Source organism: Pan paniscus, chromosome X (assembly GCF_029289425.2).
Source record: "Pan paniscus chromosome X, NHGRI_mPanPan1-v2.0_pri, whole genome shotgun sequence".
NCBI lineage: Eukaryota > Metazoa > Chordata > Mammalia > Primates > Hominidae > Pan > Pan paniscus.
Window position 1 is genome coordinate 50,512,507 of NC_073272.2, and position 21,251 is coordinate 50,533,757.

The 21,251-nt window shown below is 51.5% G+C and overlaps 1 protein-coding gene across 1 annotated transcript; it reads right to left on the reverse strand.

The window, feature by feature from the left end:
* Positions 1 to 6,031: 6,031 nt before the first annotated feature.
* On the reverse strand, positions 6,032 to 20,939 carry TFE3 (transcription factor binding to IGHM enhancer 3). Its single transcript, XM_003807242.4, has 10 exons — positions 20,450 to 20,939; positions 17,788 to 17,901; positions 16,442 to 16,745; positions 15,532 to 15,777; positions 15,345 to 15,449; positions 11,437 to 11,554; positions 11,029 to 11,085; positions 10,768 to 10,843; positions 8,698 to 8,845; positions 6,032 to 7,904 (listed from the first exon to the last, which is right to left on the reverse strand). The coding sequence occupies exons 1-10, from the start codon at positions 20,563 to 20,565 to the stop codon at positions 7,461 to 7,463; spliced, it is 1,728 nt and encodes a 575-aa protein (XP_003807290.1). The 5' UTR covers positions 20,566 to 20,939; the 3' UTR covers positions 6,032 to 7,460.
* Positions 20,940 to 21,251: the final 312 nt, after the last annotated feature.

The window sequence follows — 21,251 nt, forward strand, 5'->3', positions numbered from 1 at the left end:
ACCTCAGCCTTTTGTTGGGATTACAGGCGTGAGCTGCTGCGCCCAGCCTGAAGGTGATACTTTAAGGATGTGCAACTGTGTTTCACCTTAAAGTTTTGCCCACTAGTTTTAGCATTTAATGGATCTTGTCTGCAGCAATTATTACTGTGGTATTCTAATGGGAATTTTCTACCTCCCTCATTCCTTCTATATTTATTATTTAGAATTCTTGTGTAAGAAAGAGTTGACCCTTCTCCACCATTCATGTATTTATTAGAGACAGCATCTCCCGGTGTCATCCAGGCTAGAGTTCAGGGGCTATTCACAGGAGTGATCATGGTGCATTACAGCCTCAAACTCTTGAGCTCAAGCCATTCTCCCGCCTCAGCCTCCCAAGTATCTGGGACTACAGGCACACACCACCTCGTCTGGCTCTCAGCATTTATTTATTCAATCATATCACTTATATAAATAAGTATGGAATCACGGATGTTCATTTTTTGAACTATAATCTAATATTACCCTTTCTGTTATTCTTGCTCAAATTGTTCCAGCTTTGGCCATTGGGAGTTGTTTTTCTTTTTTTTCGAGACGGAGTCTCGCTCTGTTGCCAGGCTGGAGTGCAGTGGCGAGATCTCGGCTCACTGCAACCTCCGCCTCCCACGTTGAAGCAATTCTCCTGCCTCAGCCTCCCGAGTAGCTAGGACTACAGGCGCGTGCCACCACACCCAGCTAATTTGTGTATATTTAGTAGAGGCGGGGTTTCACCATGTTGGCCAGGATGGTCTTGATCTCTTGACCTCATGATCCGCCCACCTTGGCCTCCCAAAGTGCTGGGATTACAGACGTGAGCCACCGCACCTGACCAGGAGTTCTTTCAGGTTGGCTTCTGTATCTTATGACATGCTGCAATCATTGCTTTTTTGTTTGGTTGGTTTTTTTTTTTTTTTTGAGATGGAGTTTCGCTCTTGTTGCCCAGGCTGGAGTGCAATGGCATGATCTCAGCTCACTGCAACCTCCGCCTCCCAGGTTCAAGCAATTCTCCTGCCTCAGCCTCCTGAGTAGCTGGGATTACAGGTGCCCCCCACCACACCCGGCTAATTTTTTGTATTTTTAGTAGAGACGGGGTTTCACCATGTTGGCCAGGCTGGTCTGAAACTCCTGACCCCAGGTGATCCACCCGTCTTGGCCTCCCAAAGTGCTGGGATTACAGGTGTGAGCCACCGCGCCTAGCCTCCATCATTGGTTTTAGGCATTTCCTCACTTTCTGTCACTACAGGATGCTCCAGGCTCATCTTGTATTTCTCTCCACCCCAGACTGAAAATCAGCCATTTTTCCAGGAGCACTGGTTTCTTTTATTGGAGAATGGCATTTAGAAACCAAGGTCCAGGCCAGGCGCGGTGGCTCAGACCTGTAATCCCAGCACTTTGCGAGGCCAAGATGGGCAGATCACCTGAGGTCAGGAGTTCAAGACCAGCCTGGCCAACACGGCGAAACCCTGTCTCTACTAAAAATACAAAAAGTAGTCAGGCGTGGTGGGCAGCGCCTGTAGTCCCAGCTACTCAGGAGGCTGAGGCAGGAGAATCGCTTGAACCCAGGAGGCGGAGGTTGCATTGCAGTGAGCCAAGATTGCGCCATTGCACTCCAGCCTGGGTGACAAGGGTGAAACTCTGTCTCAACAACAACAACAAAAAAGAAACCAAGATCTGGCCACTAGATGTGCTCATTGTTTCTGGGATAGCATGATTTGTAGGACTTCTCAGTGGACAGACTGAGAAACCGTCTGCAAAAACCAAGAAGATAGGACCAGTTAGTACAACATAGTATCTATGGTAGGTGCCTTCTGAGATGCCCTCAACCAGTGCTCCCTGCCTGCTATATTCTTGGTCTTGTGTAATCCCCTCCCCTTTAGTAACTTGTTTGCAAGTAACAGAATGCCTCAACCTTGAGGGGATATCACTTCCATAATTAGATCACAAGAGATGTGACCTCTGTTTTGCTAGCCAACTCTTTCTCTCGCTGGCTTGGATGAAGCAAACTACCATGCTGTGAGCCACTGCGTGGAAAGGCACACATGGTGTGGATGGTGGGCACCTCTGGCTAACAGCCAGCAAGGAACTGGGGCCCTCTGTCCAACAGGCTGCAGAGAACCGGATCCTGCCAACAAATATGGGAGCACAGAGCAGATCCTTCCCCGGTCGCACGTTCAGAGAAGTCCTCAATCCTGCCCAACTTCTTCCTCGATTGTGCCTTAGTGAGAGAGGCTGAAGCTGAGGACCCAGCTGAACCCAGCCTGGATTCCTGACTCGCAAAACCTGAGAGATAATTTATGTGTATTGTTTGGAGCCACTAAGATTGTGGTCATTTGTTTCACAGGAATAAGTAGTACGGCATACTTACTTGGATCCTAGCACAGAAAAGACGTTAGTGGAAAAGCCAGTGAAATCCAAATAAAGTCTGAAGTTGAGTTAATAGTACTCTACCAATCTTATTTTTTTTTATTTTTTATTTTTTTTAGATGGAGTCTCGCTCTGTCGCCCAGGCTGGAGTGCAGTGGCGCAATCTCGGCTCACTGCCAGCCTCCCGGGTTCATGCCATTCTCCTGCCTTAGCCTCCCGAGTAGCTGGGACTACAGGTGCTCACCACCACACCCAGCTAATTTTTTATATTTTTAGTAGAGACGGGGTTTCACCGTGTTAGCCAGGACGGTTTCGATCTCCTGACCTCGTGATCCGCCTGCCTCAGCCTGCCAAAGTGCTGGGATTACAGGCGTGAGCCGCCACACCCGGCCCAATGTTATTTTCTTAGCACTGATAAATGTGCCATGGTTACGTAGAATGTTAACATTAGGGGGAGGTGGGTGACAGGTATGAAAGCTCACTAATGGTGATGCAACTCTTCTGTAAATCTAAAATTATTTCAGAAAAACTGTTAAAAAACCTCTGGGAGGCCAGGTACGGTGGCTCACGCCTGTAATCCCAGCACTTTGGGAGGCTGAGGCGGGTGGATCACGAGGTCAGGAGATCAAGACCATCCTGGCTAACGTGGTGAAACCCCATCTCTACTAAAAATACAAAAAAATTAGCCGGGCGTGGTGGTGTGCCCCTGTAGTCCCAGCTACTTGGGAGGCTAGGGCAGGAGAATGGCTTGAACCCAGGAGCTGGAGGTTGCAATGAGCCAAGGTCCCACCACTGCACTCCAGCCTGGGCGACAGAGTGAGACTTTGCCTCAAACAAAAACAAAAACAAAAACAAAAAAACACACCTCTGGGAGGCCAGGTGCAGTGGCTCACACCTGTAATCCCAGCACTTTGGGAGGCCGAGGCAGTTGGATCATTTGAGATCAGGAGTTCAAAACCAGCCTGGCCAACATGGTGAAAACCCATCTCTACTAAAAATACAAAAATTAGCCGGGCAGTAGTGGCATGTGTCTGTAATCTCAGCTACTCGGGAGGCTGAGGCAGGAGAATCGCTTGAACCTGGGAGTTGGAGGTTGTGGTGAGCCAAGATCATGCCACTGCACTCCAGTCTGGGCGACAGTGAGACCCTGTACCCCCTTCCCCCCCACAAAAAAAACCTCTGGGCATTACATGTTACGTTTAAAAAATAAAGAAGAGGCCAGGCACGGTGGCTCATGCCTGTAATCCCAACAATTTGGGAGGCCGAGGCGGGCGAATCATCTGAGGTCAGGAATGCGAGACCAGCCTGACCAACATGGTGAAACCTTGGTCTCTGCTAAAAGTACAAAAGATTGGGCCAGGGGCCGTGGCTCACATCTGTAATCCCAGCAATTTGGGAGGCCAAGGCAGGCGGATCATTTGAAGTCAGGAGTTCAAGACCAGCCTGGCCAACATGGTGAAACCCCATCTCTACTAAAAATACAAAAATTAGCTGAGCAGTAGTGGCACATGTCTGTAATCCCAGCTACTCGCGAGGCTGAGGCAGGAGAATCACTTGAACCTGGGAGGCAGAGGTTGCAGTGAGCCGAGATCGCACCATTGCACTCCAGCCTGGACGACAGAGCGAGACTCTGTCTTTAAAAAAAAAAAAAAAAAAGGCCGGGCACAGTAGCTCACCCCTGTAATTCCAGCACTTTGGGAGGCTGAAGTGGGCAGATCACGAGGTCAGGAGTTTGAGACCAGCCTGACCAACATGGTGAAATCCTGTCTCTAATAAAAATACAAAAATTAGCCAGGCGCGGTGACAGGTGCCTGTAATCCCAGCTACTCGGGAGGCTGAGGCAGGAGAATTGCTTGAGCCTGGGAGGTGGAGGTTGCAGTGAGCCGAGACCGTGCCACTGTACTCCAGCTTGGGCAAAAGAGCGAGACTCCATATATAAAAAAAGAAAAGTACCTAAAATTTGCCAGGCGTGGTGGCACATGCCTGTAATCCCAGGTACTCAGAAGGCTGAGGCAGGAGAATCGCTTGAACCCGGGAGGCGGAGGTTGCAGTGAGCTGAGATCGCGCCATTGCACCCCAGCCTGGGTGACAGAGGGAAACCCTGTTTCAAAATAAATAAATAAATAAATAAAATAAAATAAAATAAGAGAGTATAGGGCCAGGTATGGTGGTTTACGCCTGTAATCCCACTTTGGGAGGCCACGGCAGGTATATCACTTGAGGCCAGGAGTTTGAGACTAGCCTGGGCAACATGGTGAGACCCTGTCTCTACTAAAAATACAAAAATTAGCTGGGCGTGGTTGCGCGTCTGTAATCCCAGGTACTTAGGAGGCTGAGGCACGTGAATCGCTTGAACCTGGGAGGCAGAGGTTGCAGTTAGCAGAGATCGTGCCACTGCACTCCAGTCTGGGCAATAGAGTGAGACTCCGTTTCAAAAAAAAAAAAAAAAAAAAAGAGAGAGAGAGAGAGTACAGCAAAGTTGAGGAGAAAAAATAAAGGTTATTAGGGAGCCATCAGTCTGGTTACAGAGATTCAGCAACCAGGCTTGGAGGGGTAGCAGTGTGATAGGTTAGAAAGAGCTAGCAAGGGTCGGGTGTGGTGGCTTACAACTCTAATCCCAGCACTTTGGGAGGCCGAGGCAGGCAGATCACTTGAGGTCAGGAGTTCGAAACCAGCCTGGCCATCATGGTGAAACCCCGTCTCTACTAAAAACACAAAAAATTAGCTGGGTGTGGTGGCAGATGCCTGTAATCGCAACTAGAGAGGTTGAGACAAGATAATTACCTGAACCTGGGAGGCAGAGGTTGCAGTGAGCCGAGATCATGCCACTGCACTCCAGCCTGGGTGACAGGGCGAGATTGTCTCAAAAAAAAAAAAAAAAGAGATAACAAGTATGGTGGTCACAGTCTAGGGTAGTCACGGTGACCAAGCCCAGTTCCAGCCCTCAGAGGTCACAGTCTGGTGGGGGAAATGGAGGGACCAGGCCTGATGCTTGTTCTAGGAGTCAGTGTCTGGTTGAGAAATTGCGGGAAAATACTTTTTCCCAGCCTTCAAGAAGATACTTGTGTTCATTTAAATTCTCCCAAAATCTCAACATCTGTTCCAAAATTCAGTTGGTTGCCTGTTCCTCTGCCTTTCAGATATTTGTCTTTGTCCTTTCCACCATCTTAAATACCTCTGTTGTCTGCCAGGAAATATCCTCATAGACTTCTTTATCAGTTTCAAAAGTGGATTTGCAAGAAAAGCTTCTTTCCCCCTCTGCCCTCAGCGGCATTTTTCAATCGAGCCCTCACTCACCTGACTTTACTGTTTTACCGCCTCACCCATTTACAGGCTTGCATATCTTCAGAACAGTTCAATTCTATTCCTCAGCTTCTTCAAAGACCAAATGGAAGTAAGAAGCAGCATGTTCTGACTAACATCCCTTTAGAGAAATAAATTAGATGAAACACTTGCAGCAGTTAAAATTGTGCCTGGTGATTGGTCTTTAAAAATACTGTCTTTTGTTTGCATATTGTCTTCCTCCATGCCCTCTTCCTTTCTAAATTCTTTTATCCATCCTTCTGGAATCTGTTTCTCCCAAGGACTTTTATCCCTCTTGGCCTGCATGGGCTATGTTCACTGCACAGTGAAAAACAAGGACAGGAGACTCTTTGCCAAAGTTAAAAGCGCATCAAACACGCCTAGCTTTTATTATTTTAATCACAAACCTATAGACCCCTCAGTATACCCTCCATGGGGCCTGGCCCCAGCAATCCAAAGCTGACAACCTTGGGTGTAGGTATGAGGGGTGGGAATGGAGCGGGGAGTGTCTCTTGATAACTCTGAAATGGGGTGATTCCTCCAAATGAAGAACTGGGTGGGGAACAGAGGTTGGGGTGGCCTAGATTCTCAGTATGCGGAGCAATAAAAAAATCAGATAAACAAATGAGGGGGTACAATATGCTTTTACAACCCTCCTCCAAGCTTCTGCCTTGCTGGGGGAAGGCTTCCAGTTTTTCCTGGGCTGGGGAGGTCCCAGGATAGCCCCTTCCTTCATCCTCTTGCCCTATATGTTGAAAAAGAATACTGAGGTACTGGTTCTGGTAACCTGAACTCAGTCCCCCACTAATACCCATCACCTTCCCAAACTGCCCCTCAAGGAAGAAGGCAGGACTCTGCCCAAGGGTGGGGGCCTCTCACTCCAGATATAGGTCTGGAAAATTCATCCATGAAATTTCATAATCTGTCCCCTTCCCCAAGAGCAAGGTTGGCTCAGAGCCCTCCTAGGTTAGGTCAGGTTGGTCCCAGGTTAAGGCAGGGGAGCTTAAGTACCACTCCTCCCTGCAGTGTGGAATGCTTAGATGGGATGTTGCTGAGGGACAAGGGTGGGGCTGTGATCTCCACAAGCACTAGTGGTGGCCTGGTCCTGATTCTTTCACACCTGAAATACCTGTGCTGGGCTGTTCCTATAGGGAAGGGGTGGGGCCTGGCTCCTCCATTCCTAGAAGGCCAGGAGAGTTCCCAGGGGAAGGGGCTGGGTCTCATCCTCACTTCTGTTCCTTGCCTGGGCAGAGCAGGGCAGGGTTCATGGGGAAGGGGCAGAGCTTAAACCCCCAGGGCTGGGACCTCCATTACTTGACTCCTCTTCTGTGCCAGGATGGACTAGACTGGTGGTTCCAAGACAAAGGATGGAGCAACATCCTGACATCTCCCTTTCCCAGGAGACCTGGCTAGGACAGTCCCTAGGGGACAGGGGCGAGACCTCATCCTGTCTCCTTCCCTCACCTGGGCAAAGATGAGTCCCACAGGGGCAGGGGTGAGGCTGTGATCCCCAGGGGGCAGGCCCTGATCTCATGTCCTTCTCCAGCCTTCTCCTTCTGAAATACCTGCACTGGGCGGTTCCTTTGGGGAAGGTGCAGGGCCTCATCTGACTCCTCCTCCTTGCCTGATTACAGGGGTGGGGCCTGATCACATCTCCTCTTCCCCCAGGATACCTGGGCAGGGCAGTCTCATGGGAGGGTGGGGGAAAAGGCGGGGCCTCATCCTGACTGGTCCTCCTTTCCTGGGTGGGAAAGTCCCAGGGGAGGGGTGAGGCCTGATCAGGACTCCTCCTCCATGCTGAAGCTGCTGCGGCGGCTGCTGGCCTTGGAGACAGCAGGGGACACTGAAGAGAGCAGGGGATCGGAGGCAGCCCGCAGTGGGGACAGGGCACCCCCCGACAGTCCTCCCACCACCCCCTCCTCCTCCTCCATCAGAATGTCCTCCAGCCCCAGGTGGAAGGGGTCTCCCAGGTCCCCCAGGTGGTCGCTGGGAAAGTGCAGGTCCAGAAGGGCATCTGAGGGCGGTGCGGGGGGCTGCTGATGGGGAGCATTCTGGGCAGGTCCCCCCCCTACATGGAACGTTGCTGCGCCTGGCCTGCCCTCCTCCTCAATGTCCAGCTGCTCTGGCTTGAGGCTCTCAGAAGCCGAAGTCGTGGCCAAGGAAAGCAGCCCTGGAGTGGGAGGTACTGGCAGGCCATGGATCTGGGCCTGCAGTTCTAGTTCCTGTAAAAAACAGGGGTTGGGTGCAGGATAAGTAGGGTTCAGAGTCCCTCAGAGGCAGAGGAGTATAAAAGTTGAAAAGGGTAGGTTCCCTGGGTTGGAATTCAGCTTCTGCTACTCACTAGTTCCAAAACTTTAGGCAAAGTGCTTAACATCTCTGAAGCTTCAGAGTCACAAACTGTAAAGTGGGTATATAATAATGGCCCCTAGGCTGGGCGCGGTGGCTCACGCCTGTAATCACTTTGGGAGGCCAAGGCAGGTGGATCACCTGAGGTCAGGAGTTCGAGACCAGCTTGACCAACATGGAGAAACCCCATCTCTACTAAAAATACAAAAATTAGCTGGGTGTGGTGGTGCATGCCTATAATCCTAGCTACTCAGGAGGCTGAGACAGGAGAATTGCTTGAACCCGGGAGGCGGAGGTTGCGGTGAGCCGAGATTGCGCCATTGCACTCCAGCCTGGGCAACGAGCGAAACTCCATCTCAAAAATAAATAAATAAATAAATAAATAAAATAATGGCCCCTATCTCATAGAATTCTGAGGATTGAATAAGTTAGTGGATATAAAGCTCTTGTCACAGTACAGAGCACAAGATAAATGCTATGTACATTAGCAATATTATTATCCTTGTTAATATTATTATTTATCATTATCACTATCATCATCGTGTGATCTGGGAAGCCCAGGGATCCCCCAAGTATGCCAGGAAGGGAAACCCTGGCCTGCTCTCTCTCTGCCTCCACCTGCAGGAAGCTCTCCCCCTCTTCCCCCAACACCATCTCCTCTTTTCAAACCTGAATTCGGAGCTGCAGGCTGCGGTTGGCCTGCTCCAGGGATCGCTGCCGGCTCTCCAGGTCTTTGGAGCGCTGCTGCTCCTTCTGCAGCTTGCGGATATAATCCACAGATGCCTTCAGGATGGTGCCCTTGTTCCAGCGCATCTCCCTGTGGGGCCCAAGTGGGAGGCAAGCAGGAAATGCCATATGAGGGGTTTCTCAGGAGCTGAGGCGGGGATTGCACCAGGTGGGAGCCTCCCACCACATGCTTAGAACTTGAGGCTGGGGTCTTTCAAAGGTATGGAGTACCCAGAGGAAAACTTCCCGCCTGGAATCTTACAATGGTGCCCCCATCACACTCCAAACCCTGGAAGCCGTCTCTGACCTGACCCCTTAGGATTCCTCTCTTCCCTATGTCCCTCCGATTGATCTCACTACAGCCACATTGGTCTCTCAGTGCTCCTAGAATATGGAAAACCACTCCCATCTCAGGGCATCAATCCCAGCCGTGCCCTCTGCCTTGAATACTCTTACCCCCAGACACCCATGCGGCTCCCCGCCTTGCCTCCTTAGGCTCTTTATTCAAACATTTCCTTGTCAGTTGGGGCCTGCCCTGTCCTCACCTTCCTTATCCCAAACTAACCCTCCCCAACATTCTCCCATTTTCCTCCCAGTCTTTATTCTTCTCATAACACTCATCATAATGGATCTCATGGATGTTTACTTATTTACTATTTGTCTGCCCCCACTAAAACATCAGTTTCATGAGGTCTGTTTTGTTCCCTCTGGTATCTTTAGGGCCTAATATGGTACCTGGCACAAACCAGAGGCTCAAAAAATAAATCTTTCTCTTTTCCTTTTTTTTTGCGGGGCGGTGGGGGATGGAGTCTCGCTCTGTCACCCAGGCTGGAGAGCAGTGGCACAATCTCGGCTCACTACAACCTCCACTTCTCGGGTTCAAGCGATTCTCCTGCCTCAGCCTTCTGAGTAGCTGAGATTACAGGCCTACGCCACCACGCCCAGCTAATTTTTTTTGTATTTTTTATAGAGATGGGGTTTCACCATGTTGGCCAGGCTGGTCTCAAACTCCTGACCTCAGGTGATCCACCCGTCTCGGCCTCCCCAAGTGCTGGGATTACAGGTGCCCACCACCACGCCCCGCTAATTTTTATATTTTTAATAGAAATGGGGTTTCACCATGTTGGCCAGAATGGTCTCGATCTCCTGACCTTGTGATCCACCCGCCTCGGCCTCCCAAAGTGCTGGGATTACAGGCGTGAGCCACTGCGCCCGGCCATCTTTTTTTTGTTTTGTTTTTGAGACAAAGTCTTGCTCTGTCACCCAGGCTGGAGTGCAGTGGCACCATATTGGCTCACTGCAACCTCCACCTCCCGGGTTCAAGTGATTCTCCTGCCTCAGCATCCCGAGTAGCGGGGATTACAGGTGCGTGCCACCACGCCCAGCTAAATTTTTTTTATTTTTAGCGGAGACAGGGTTTCACCATGTTGGCCTTCAACTCCTGACCTCGTGATCCGCCTGCCTTGGCCTCCCAAAGTGCCAGGATTACAAGTGTGAGCCACTGCACCTGGCTAATTTTTGTATTTTTTAGTAGAGACGGGGTTTCATCATGTTGGCCAGGCTAGTCTGAAACTCCTGACCTTAGGTGATCCACCCGCCTTGGCCTCCCAAAGTGCTGGGATTACAGGCATGAGCCACCACACCCGGCCAATAAATAAATCTTGAATAAATAAAGGAAGTACCATTGCACCACTGCACGCCAGCCTGGGTGACAGCGTGAGACTCCATCTCAAAAAAAAGAAAAAAAAAAAAAGGAAGTACTAAGTGAACAGAAAAGTAGGTGCATGTATCCTACGGGGACCAGATGGGGCACACAGACCATAACATTATGTGCCTAAAATTTTAGGTGCTGACATAGTGAGGGTCTGCAACCCTGCTCAGGCTGAGAAAGAACCAGACAGAGGAGAAATGCCTGGGCCGAGACTGCCCGGTGAGCCCACCAAGGCACAATTTTAGTAGCATGGGACGCCTGCCCCACCTCCCGCTGGCCTGAGGGTCCCAGCCCAGACTCACGGGTCACTGGACTTAGGGATGAGAGTGCCCAGTTCCTTGATCCTGTCGTTAATGTTGAATCGCCTGCGACGCTCAACTTTGGAGAGGGGAGGAGAGGAAGAAAGAGTGGGAGAAAGAGTTGTCAATTAGCCAAAAATGGAAGAGACAGAAAGTAGGGAGTTGGGAGGCTGTTGCAGGGAAGGAGTTCCCCATGGGGGGCCAGGACTCGGGGTGAGGCAGGCCTGCACAGCACCCGGGCAATGCACACGCTCTCTGGCTTACTTAGGTTGTGATTGTCTTTCTTCTGCCGTTCCTTCAAAAGGGCCTTTGCCTCGGTCTCTGGAAAAGAGTGGAGTGATCAGGGCCTCTGAGCACAGGAAGGCAAGAAACACATGCAGATGCTAAGGTAGGGTTTGGTAGCCAAAAGCAGGGGAAATGCCTTTTTTAAAAAGTGCCTTCTTTTTACTATTTTAAGCCATGGTGATAGGCTGGTTGTTAAATCCAAGATGAGAGGAACTGAAGTGGGGTGAAAGCAAGATCACAAGCCATATGGGGAAAGGGGACAAACAGCCTCCATTTCCATATGTCCAAACCATTCCCCTCAGAATCAGGCCCATCTCTAGACCTGGTAGACACAGGGCTCACCTGGGGTAAAGTGTAGGGCCATGGGGCCAAGACCCTATCACCTACCAGAGATCTCCCGTTTGATGTTGGGCAGCTCAGCTGGGCAGGAGTTGCTGACAGTGATGGCTGGTGTGGCCACGCCTTGACTACTGTACACATCAAGCAGATTCCCTGACACAGGCAGCTGGGGGCAGAGAGGGCAGAGAACCACCAGTTGGGAACAAACCCCAGGCTTGGCTCCTCCTCAGAACCAGGTTCCTGAGCTTCCACATATCCCAAAGATGGGGCACCCTCTAATGCAAGGACTGGCTGACTCAGCACCAGAACCCTTGCTTCTCCTTCAAGGCAAATTCACATGGCGACCAAACAGGGAGGACAGAGCAAACCAGACCTACCTTGCTTCGCTGGGAGACTGGAGCCTGCCTGGCCTGCTTATCACTTCCTCCAGTCCCTCATATCCCTCAGTGACCTCTAAAGCCCCTTTCCCAAACCCCGGGGCTGGCTCTGAGAAGAAATGCTGGAAAACCACCCTTCTCAGGTCTTTGTCGGCTCTGATGGGACATTCCAGTCCGTTAGCTCCTCCCAGCACAACATTCCAATCCAGCATTCTTGGAACACTCCAACCCAATCTTCTCCGACCTTGGTAAATTGTCATGACAACATTCTATCCAAAATCTGGCCTTCTGGAGAATTCCAACCTAATCTCCAGTCTTTCACTCTGATCAAGTTGTACCATCTTCCACTCTGATCAAGTTGTACCATCTTCCACATCAGGGTCTCCTGCTGCTGTGGACCAAGGTCCTGACTCCAGTATCTTCCTGCACATTCTGTTCTCTCAGGAGATTCTTATCCAACTATTCAATTAGCACTGCTTTATGTCAGCCTAGTTTTTTTTTTTTTCCTCTCCTTCACACTTTCCTGGATATACTCCAGAGGAGCACGTCAATCTGAAGTATACCCAGGGCCAGGTGCAGTGGCTCACGCCTGTAATCCCAGCACTTTGGGAGGCCGAGGCGGGCGGATCACTTGAGGTCAGGAGTTCGTGACCAGCCTGGCCAACATGGTGAAACTCCATCTCTACTAAAAATACAAAACAACAAAAAAAATTAGCCGAGCATGGTGGCCTGCACTTGTAGTCCCAGCTACTTGAGAGGCTGAAACAGGAGAGTTGCTTGAACCCAGGAGGTAGAGGTTGCAGTGAGCCAAGATCACACCACTGCACTCCAGCCTGGGCAACAGAGCAAGACTCCATCTCAAAATAAATAAATAAATACATACATACATACATACATACATACATACATACATAAACACAAATAAAATAAAGTATATCCAAATCCCACTTCTTCATGAGTTTTAATCTCTTTTTTTTTTTTTTTTTTGAGACGGAGTATCGTTCTGTCACCCAGGCTGGAGGGCAGTGGCGCGATCTCGGCTCACTGCAAGCTCTGCCTCCCGGGTTCACGCCATTCTCCTGCCTCAGCCTCCCGAGTAGCTGGGACTACAGGCACCCGCCACCACGCCCAGCTAATTTTTTCGTATTTTTAGTAGAGACGGGGTTTCACTGTGTTAGCCAGGATGGTCTGGATCTCCTGACCTTGTGATCTGCCCGCCTCAGCCTCCCAAAGTGCTGGGATTACAGGTGTGAGCCACCGTGCCTGGCTGAGCTTTAATCTCTTGAACCCACTTCCAGTCTGGTGGATATAAGGTCCCATTCTCTAGTTGTGTCCAAATCAATAAAAAGTTCTGATAAATTAGTCCCATTTTTATACATGCTTCCATCCTATTGATAAGTTGGAAAAAAGCAAAACTACAGCCACTTGGTATGCTCTAAAGCAAGTTATGAGACCAGGCATGGTGGCTATGTCTGTAATCCCAGCACTTTGGGAGGCCGAGGTGGGCAGATGGCTTGAGCTCAGGAGTTCGAGACCAGCCTGGGCAACACAGTGAGACCCTGTCTCTACTAAAAATGCAAAAAATTAGCCAGGCATGGTGACACAAGCCTATGGTCCCAGTTACTTGGGAGGCTGAGGTGGGAGGATCACTTGAGCCCAGAAGGTGGAGGCTGCAGCGAGCCAGGATTACACCACTGCACTCCAGCCTGGGTGACAGAGCAAGATCCTGTCTCAAAAATAAATAAATAGGCCGGGCGCGGTGGCTCAAGCCTGTAATCCGAGAACTTTGGGAGGCCGAGGCAGGTGGATCACCTGAGGTCAGGAGTTCGAGACCAGCCTGACCAACATAGTGTAACCCCGTCTCTACTAAAATACAAAAATTAGCCAGGCGTGCTGGCGGGCACCTGTAATCTCGGCTACTTGGCAGGCTGAGGCAGGAGAATCGCTTGAACCCAGGAGGCAGAGGGTGCAATGAGCAGAGATCGCACCATTGCATTCCAGCCTGGACAAGGAGAGTGAAACTCCATCTCAAAAAAAAAAAAAAAATTCAATCAAAAAAAAAATAAATAAATAAATAAAGAAAGCAAGTTAGGCCAGGCATGGTGGCTCATGCCTGTAATCCCAGCACTTTGGGAGGCCGAGCCAGGCAGATCACAAAGTCAGGAGATTGAGATAACCTGGGTAACACGGTGAAACCCCGTCTCTACTAAAAATACAAAAATTAGCCGGGCATGGGGGCACGCGCCTGTAGTCCCAGTTACTCAGGAGGCTGAGGCAAGAGAATCGCTTGAACTTGGTAGGCGGAGGTTCCAGTGAGCCGAGATAGCACCATTGCGCTCCAGCCTGGGTGACAGAGCAAGACTTTGTCTCAAAAAATAAATAAATAAATATAATAAAGCAAGTTATGAGACTCTTGGAGTGTTCAAAACCAGAATGTTACAATGGTATATCCCTTGCTCTAGAAAGTTTTATCTACTGACTAGAAGGACTCTGCCTCCTGGCACAGTTCACTTGGTATATTCCAATCACTACGAGATCCAACTACTTGTTATAACCCACAGCAAGTTTGAAAACTTTTGTTATGCTTCAAGGCTGGGCGTGGTGGCTCACACCTATAATTCCAGCACTTTGGGAGGCCAAGGCAGGTGGATCACTTTAAGTCAGGAGTTCAAGACCAGCCTGGCTCACAGGGTGAAACCCGGTCTCTACTAAAAATACAAAAATTAGCCAAGCATAGTGGCGTACACCTGTAATCCCAGCTACGTGAGAGGCTGAGGCACGAAAATCGCTTGAACCCAGAGGCTGCAGTGAGCCAAGATCGCACCGCTGCACTCCAGCCAGGGTGACAGAGTGAGACTCTGTCTTAAAAGAAAAAAAAGGTAAAAATAAAATAAAACAAAATGCTCCAATCATTACATGGTCTGGTGTATATGTCCCGATGACCTGAATCCCTTGGTACATTCAAGTTGCTATAAGATGCTCATCTCGGCCGGGTGTGGTGGCTCACGCCTGTAATCCCAGTACTTTGGGAGGCCGAGGCAGGCAGATCACGAAGTCAGGAGTTCAAGACCCGCCTGACCAACGTGATGAAACCCCGTCTCTACTAAAAATACAAAAATTAGCTTGGTGTGGTGGCACGTGCCTATAATCCCAGCTACTCAGGAGGCTGAGGTAGGAGAATCGCTTGGACCTGGGAGGCAGAGGTTGCAGTGAGCTGAGACCGCGCCACTGCACTCTAGCCTGGGTGACAGAGCGAGACTCCGTCTCAAAAAAAAAAAAAAAAAAAAGATTATCATCTCTTGGTACTTCTCACAGCAAAGCCCAAGCACTTTGATATGCCCTACTGTCTCAGTGAACTCCCCACCTGTATCTCTCACAGTCTACATGGTCCACCTCTCAACACAGTCCAACAAGGTCCAAGGGCATTGTTGACATACCCTGTTCTCGTCATAAGGCCTCCCTCTCTATCTTAGCACAATCAAGGCAAGGGTCTCATATACACACAGCCAGACTGAGTATGGTCTTGGTGATACAGAAATGCCCTGATTTTCAGACCAACCTCCCATCTCAGGGCCTCACCGTGCTGGGGAGCTGCAGTCCTGTGGTGCCTCCGGGCAGATAGCTGAGCATTTCATCATTGTAACTGGACTCCAGGCTGATGATCTCATCAATGACATCATCAATCTAGGGGAAGAAGTAAATATTATACAGGTTTAGAAGAATTTGGGAGGGGAATGTGGGAGGAGGTTTGGCTGTAGCCTCTTACCTCCTTCTCTGAGCTGGACCCGATGGTGAGCAGCGCCATGGGGCTGTTGGGCGCACTGCCTGTGGGGCCGGTAGTGTGGGCAGCCTCGGGGGCAGGCAGTGGCTGGGCACTTGCGGGCCCCGGCGGTGGGGTGAGGGCCTGGGAAGCCAGCTTGGGCCCGAGTGTGGTGGACAGGTACTGTTTCACCTGCTGCCGGCGCGCCTGCTGCAGGTGGTAGCGCGTTGGGTTCTCCAGATGGGTCTGCACCTGTGAAATAAGGTAGACAAGGAAAGAGAGGGGACAAGGCAGAACAGGACTTAAAGGGGTGAATTCTGAGCCCCAGCCTGACCCTCCTAACTCATTGGTGCCTAGACTCAGGCAGACAAGCTGGGCCCAGAATCTGAGAACACCCCAAAAATATTGGCGAGTCTCCCCCAGGACCCAAACTCTCTTTCTCAGAAATCCTTCACAGCTGCCAAGATCCACCCATGACTGACAGGATCCCTCGTAGTTTCTGGAAAACCCTGTCACAGTCCCCAAGATTCCCCACCTAGTCTCTGACACCACCTAATAGACCTGGGAACCATACAATGCTTCCCAAGACCCCCTAATGGCCAAAGAACTAATGTATCCCACACACATGAAGCTCTTCCTACAAAGCCAGGGCCCACTTGGGGCACTCATGAGCCTCCATGGTCCACCAAGACATCCTCATGGCCCCCACGAACTCCTCGCAATTTCACAAGATCATCTCAGAAACCCAAAACACATGAGACATGAACACAGATAATTTAAACAGTACCAGGGACCTTCCTTAGAGCCCCTAAGACCTTGCCCCCAAATCACCAGTGCATCGAGGCCATCCCTAGCTCCTAGGATCACTCCTCAGTCACCAGGAGCCCCCTCCCAGGGCCTCTGGATCTCACCTTACCTTGAGCACCTCCCTGGGCACCTGAGCAGGGGGTGGACGGCTCAATGTGTGGCCCCCAGCAGAGACGCCAACCACAGAGATGGCAGGAGAGGCAGGTGCAGGACTGGGGAAGGGAGCCGCGGCGGCCTGTTCCCGACGCTCACGCCTCTCCTGCTCCTGCGCCTGGGCCCGCATTAGCTGCTGCCGCAGCAAGACCCTCGATGAAGAAGATGACGACATGGCAGGGGTCCTGGAGCCCCCTGCAGAAGACGATGCAGAGAGTGTAGCTGGGGTGGCTGGTGTGGCCTGCAGTGATATTGGGAGGCTGTGGAATGGGAAATATGGGGCCATATTTTAGGTAAGCTAAAAGTCTCATCCCAAGCCTAAAGGGTCTTAGCGTGACGGAGCAGACACAGGAACCAGGCCTGTTCTCTGCCTTCCGAGGCCACAATGTAGAAGCAGAGACACAGGAACCAGGCTTGGTGATGGCTCTCAGGGGTCACAGTCTGATGGGGGACACACTGGAGGTCAGTCTGGTGGGGGAGTTTTAGCCTTTGGTCCTTATGATGAAGCCTAGATTTGAGCCTGTTCACATATTAAGTGGAGATGCTATTGTTCAGCTCTGCAAGGGGGGGTTTGTCCTATTTACAGGAGAGCAGAAGAAGCAGAATTGAGGCTTTGGCAGCAGAATGTGGATACAGAGGGCTCCTAAGCCCAATGTGAGGCTAGAGAAGCTCTCTGAGCTCCTGGGGGTGGGCGTCAGGTGATAGGAGAAGCCCCAGGTTCCTCTTCTTCCCCTGCCTGGGCCTCTGGTCCCAGGAGCTAGTCAGTCTCGAAAACCTCGGAGATTTCACAATACTCTCTTCCTGCCCCTCTTCCCCCTCCCCTCCCCTCTCTGAGCCCGGGCCGATGACTCAGCACATTTAGACTTCCAAGCTTGGGGAAAGAAGAGACCAGCAGGGGCTCCTCAAGGGCTGAGGGTGGGTGAGTTGGTAGTGTGGGAAGGGACTGAGTTGGGGCTAGAGGCATGTCCCCGCCCACCCGGGGACGTGAGTTTAAGCAGGCCACGCCCTATCTCTGAGCACTCCAGGCCGGCTGGAACACCTGAGGCTGAAACACTTGCATATGAATGGGTGTGCAGGTGGGCTGGGGGCAGGCAGGGGAGGTCTTGACAGAGATACTGGAATCCTAGCTTGGCCACCTACTTTCCTGTGTGACATGCTCTTTCTGGTCCCTAATTTTACCACCTAGAAAACGCAGGCTGGTGAAAGAATGGGTTGGGCTGGTACTGAGGGCCTCTGCCCATCAAGAGGGGAGAGGAGGGCTGAGGAATTGGGAGGGGAATCAGATAGACAAGTCATACATACCTTGAGCGAAGGGGTAAGGGTTGGCTTTTGAGCTCGTAGAAGCTGTCAGGATCAAGGACGTTTTCTAATTCTATGTCAGCAACAATCCCGGATTCCGGAAGCAAAGAGTTCAGGCTGAGGGGGAGGTGGAGTGGTGGTCAGTGATTGAATGAAGGACCTTATTCCCCAGCCCTCCCCTGAGACAGAGAAAGAGAGAGAGAGGGGGAGAACGAAGAGGAGGGCACAAGCCCCTCATATTTGGCCACCTTGCTGGGTACCACACCACCATGAATTCCCACCTCCTTCCCCCATCCCCCTTTCCCTTCCCCACTGTGTTACTCATAGTCCCTTAGGAGTCAGAATAATAAGAACGCCTGCATCCCAACCCCCACACTGTAACAACCTGGGTTTGAGGAAAACAGAATTTAGGAATAACAATTCACTTTATAGAAGGATTCCTGACTTCCTATTCAGAGTTCTCCCAGCCCCCATACCCCCCTACTTTTTTTTTTTTTTTTTTTTTTTTGAGACAGAGTATCGCTCTGTCACCAGGCTGGAGTACAGTGGTGCGATCTCAGCTCACTGCAAGCTCTGCCTCCTGGGTTCAAGTGATTCTCACGCCTCAGCCTCCCGAGTAGCTGAGATTACAGGCACACGCCACCACGTCCGGCTAATTTTTGTATTTTTAGTAGAGACGGGGTTTCACCATATTAGCCAGGATGGTCTCGATCTCCTGACCTCATGATCCGCTTGCCTCGGCCTCCCAAAGTGCTGGGATTACAGGTGTGAGCCACTGCGCCCGGCCAACCCCCTGCTATTTTCTTTACAGCTGAATGTGAGCCCAGGTATATGTGTGTACACACACACACACACAGAGCAAGTAGGGGCATCCCTCAGCATAACAGTCCCTTGTAACACAAACTGAATGCATCACAAAGAGAACTGGAAATAATTCACTTGACGTAAAGATCTACCATTTCACAAATGAGTTTCTCCCAGCCCCAGCCAGAGTTCATGGGATGCCAACACATGCCTAAATATAAAATAGAAATATCAAAGGCTCCCCTCGCTCCAACAGACTGGATTTACAAGAGGGAGAATTTGGGTGGTTGATCCACTTTATACAAGCATTCTTTTCTTACCGGAGGAGCCTGCCCAGCCTTCTCCTGTTTTTTTGGATAGATCAAAACACACACACACCCCCAACACTAACACCCACAGGCGCACAAAATAAGAAGCCATATACACCCATCCCTTTAACTATGTCCACTACTGCGATGATCTAGGTTGTTACAGAGGAATTAGAAGATGGTGAATCGATATACAGAAAGGCTCTGCTCAGCCCCAGAGAGCAAGGGACAGTTAACACACACGTGGATGAATATGCATCCTTCAATTTAGCTAAACATTTAGAATGCTGAGAGATTGCTGGTGACTTCACTTGACAAGAATCCTCTCCCCTCCCCAAGGATCTGTCTTCCTTCCTCTCCTCACCCTCAGATGGAGCCCTAAAACCACCCAGGAAGTTGGGAAGAGGAAGCTCGGGCGAGCCACTGAGCTCAGCACAATCCCAGGCACAAAGGAGGCAAAGACCCCCCCCACCCAGGGCTCACACACCCATTGCACAGAAGTTGGAAGAGATGGGCACTGGGGTGAGCAGGGAGGGCTGGGGCTCCAAAGCCCATTGATGAAAGTAAGGATGAGAAGAGGCCAGAGGGGATCCACCCAGGCAGGGATGGTGCAATCTGTACTCGTTCCAGCTCTATGGACAGATTCAAGATTACCCCCAGGAGCTCGGAGATGGAAAAGAAGATAAAAAGAAAAGGGGTGTGGGGCTAGGGAGTGGGAAGGGCTGAGAGGCTAGAGCGAGTAGCAGCATGAACAAGAGCCTCCTCTGGGTTCCCAAACAAGGTCTGAGGCCTCTGAGCTAAGAGGTAACATCATCACCCTCTGCCTGGTTGTCTATCTCCCATTCAGGCCCTTAACAGGTGTGGGAAGAGGGCTTTTCCACTATCCTTGGGATCTGCCCCAGCTGGGTAGGCGGGCAGAGGGGAAAGGATTATTCTGGTCAAGTCTTGCTGAATGTTGCTTCTCTTGTTCATTCACACGCACTCACAAGGCTGGTCCCAGGCAGCATATCTGAGATACCTCCAAATCCCTCCAGATTCATGTTATCCCCAAACACAGCAACCAGTCACTGAGAGGCACCAAGCTCCCAAGACAGCACTTCTGTCCCTCAGGACCCCTTCTCCCACACTGAGGGAAAAAGATTCTAGGATTCCCTTAAAACCAGTGCCTCACCTGACAGTGTCCCCTCAAATTCATTCCCCTCATGTCCGACTGAAAATCCCCGAATTCAGCCTCTAATCAGAGACCCTATCTACCAAGTTCAGCTATCTCAGACCAGTTTCTGGATACTCCAGAATAGGCCCCTCTAGACGCAGTCAAGGGCTCCCCAAACCTGACCCAGACCCCGCTTAATGCACTCCCACGACTCCTTTAATAAAGCCACAATCCAAGCAGGCCACTGCCGGATTCCTTAGGTGCCCCCCCAAGACGGGCGCCCCGACGTCCTCCAAGGCCAGGCCGAGGGCCTCCAATCCCAGTCCGGGGCCCCCGCTGCCCCCGAGATCAGGCCCCTGGGAGCCCCAGTCGGCACTCCCGGCCCCAGGCGGCCCCGCACCTGAGCAGCTGAGCCGAGTCGGCCGGCCTGCGCTCCTCCAACAGCACGAACACGGCTCGAGGGCCCTCCGCGCTGGCCTCTACGCCATCCCGAGCTGGTTCGGCCGCATGAGACATGACGCCCGGCCCCGGGCGAGCCCTGCCAGGCCGGTCGGGCCTCGGCCCGGTCCCCCTAACAAAATAAGAGTCCCCCCTCCCCCCAGCTCGCCACCGCCGCCTCCTCCGCTAAGCCATGGAGCTAGCACTGCGCGGGCGGGCGGCGTCGGGGAGATGGGATGGGCTGTGAGTCATCCCCCGCCCAGAACGGACCGACGCCCCCCCTCAACCTAACCCCGGACGACCGCCCTCCTCCCCCTCGTCTTCTTCCCCCTCCTCCCTCCTCCCAGGGATGGGGAAACTCCACAGGAAGTGACCGCACTGGGGATGGACGGCCCGTCTGGCCACGACCCATTAGCGAGGCGGCCAATCGCTGAACGGCGATTCGAGGGCCCACCCTAAGCGACGCCTCCGACGCGGAGGAAAAATGCGATTCGGCCCGCCCTCATTCCGAGAAGCAGCACCCAGACCACGCCCTCAGGGGCAGCGACAAATAGGCGAGGGTTGATTTGGTTGAACCACGCCTCTATGTTTGCGTCGCTTTCGGAGCCAAGCCCTCTCTTCTCAAATTATCCCTCTGCAAGGTAATATTAAGCCGCTCCTTGGGTCCTCTGCGCCTGCGCATCGATGGCCAGTGGGCGCACGGAGGGTCTCCTGGCCAAGCTTTTAGCTGCGGAACCGCGCCCTCTTTCGGCTAATATTTGTAA

Coding starts and splice junctions, on each gene's coding strand:
- TFE3 (XM_003807242.4), bottom strand. CDS start 20,565: ATGTCTCATGCGGCCGAACCAGCTCGGGATGGCGTAGAGGCCAGCGCG. Junction 15,778..16,441: donor TGCCCAGGGAGGTGCTCAAG/GTAAGGTGAGAT, acceptor CTTATTTCACAG/GTGCAGACCCATCTGGAGAA. Junction 10,844..11,028: donor GAAAGACAATCACAACCTAA/GTAAGCCAGAGA, acceptor CCCTCTCCAAAG/TTGAGCGTCGCAGGCGATTC.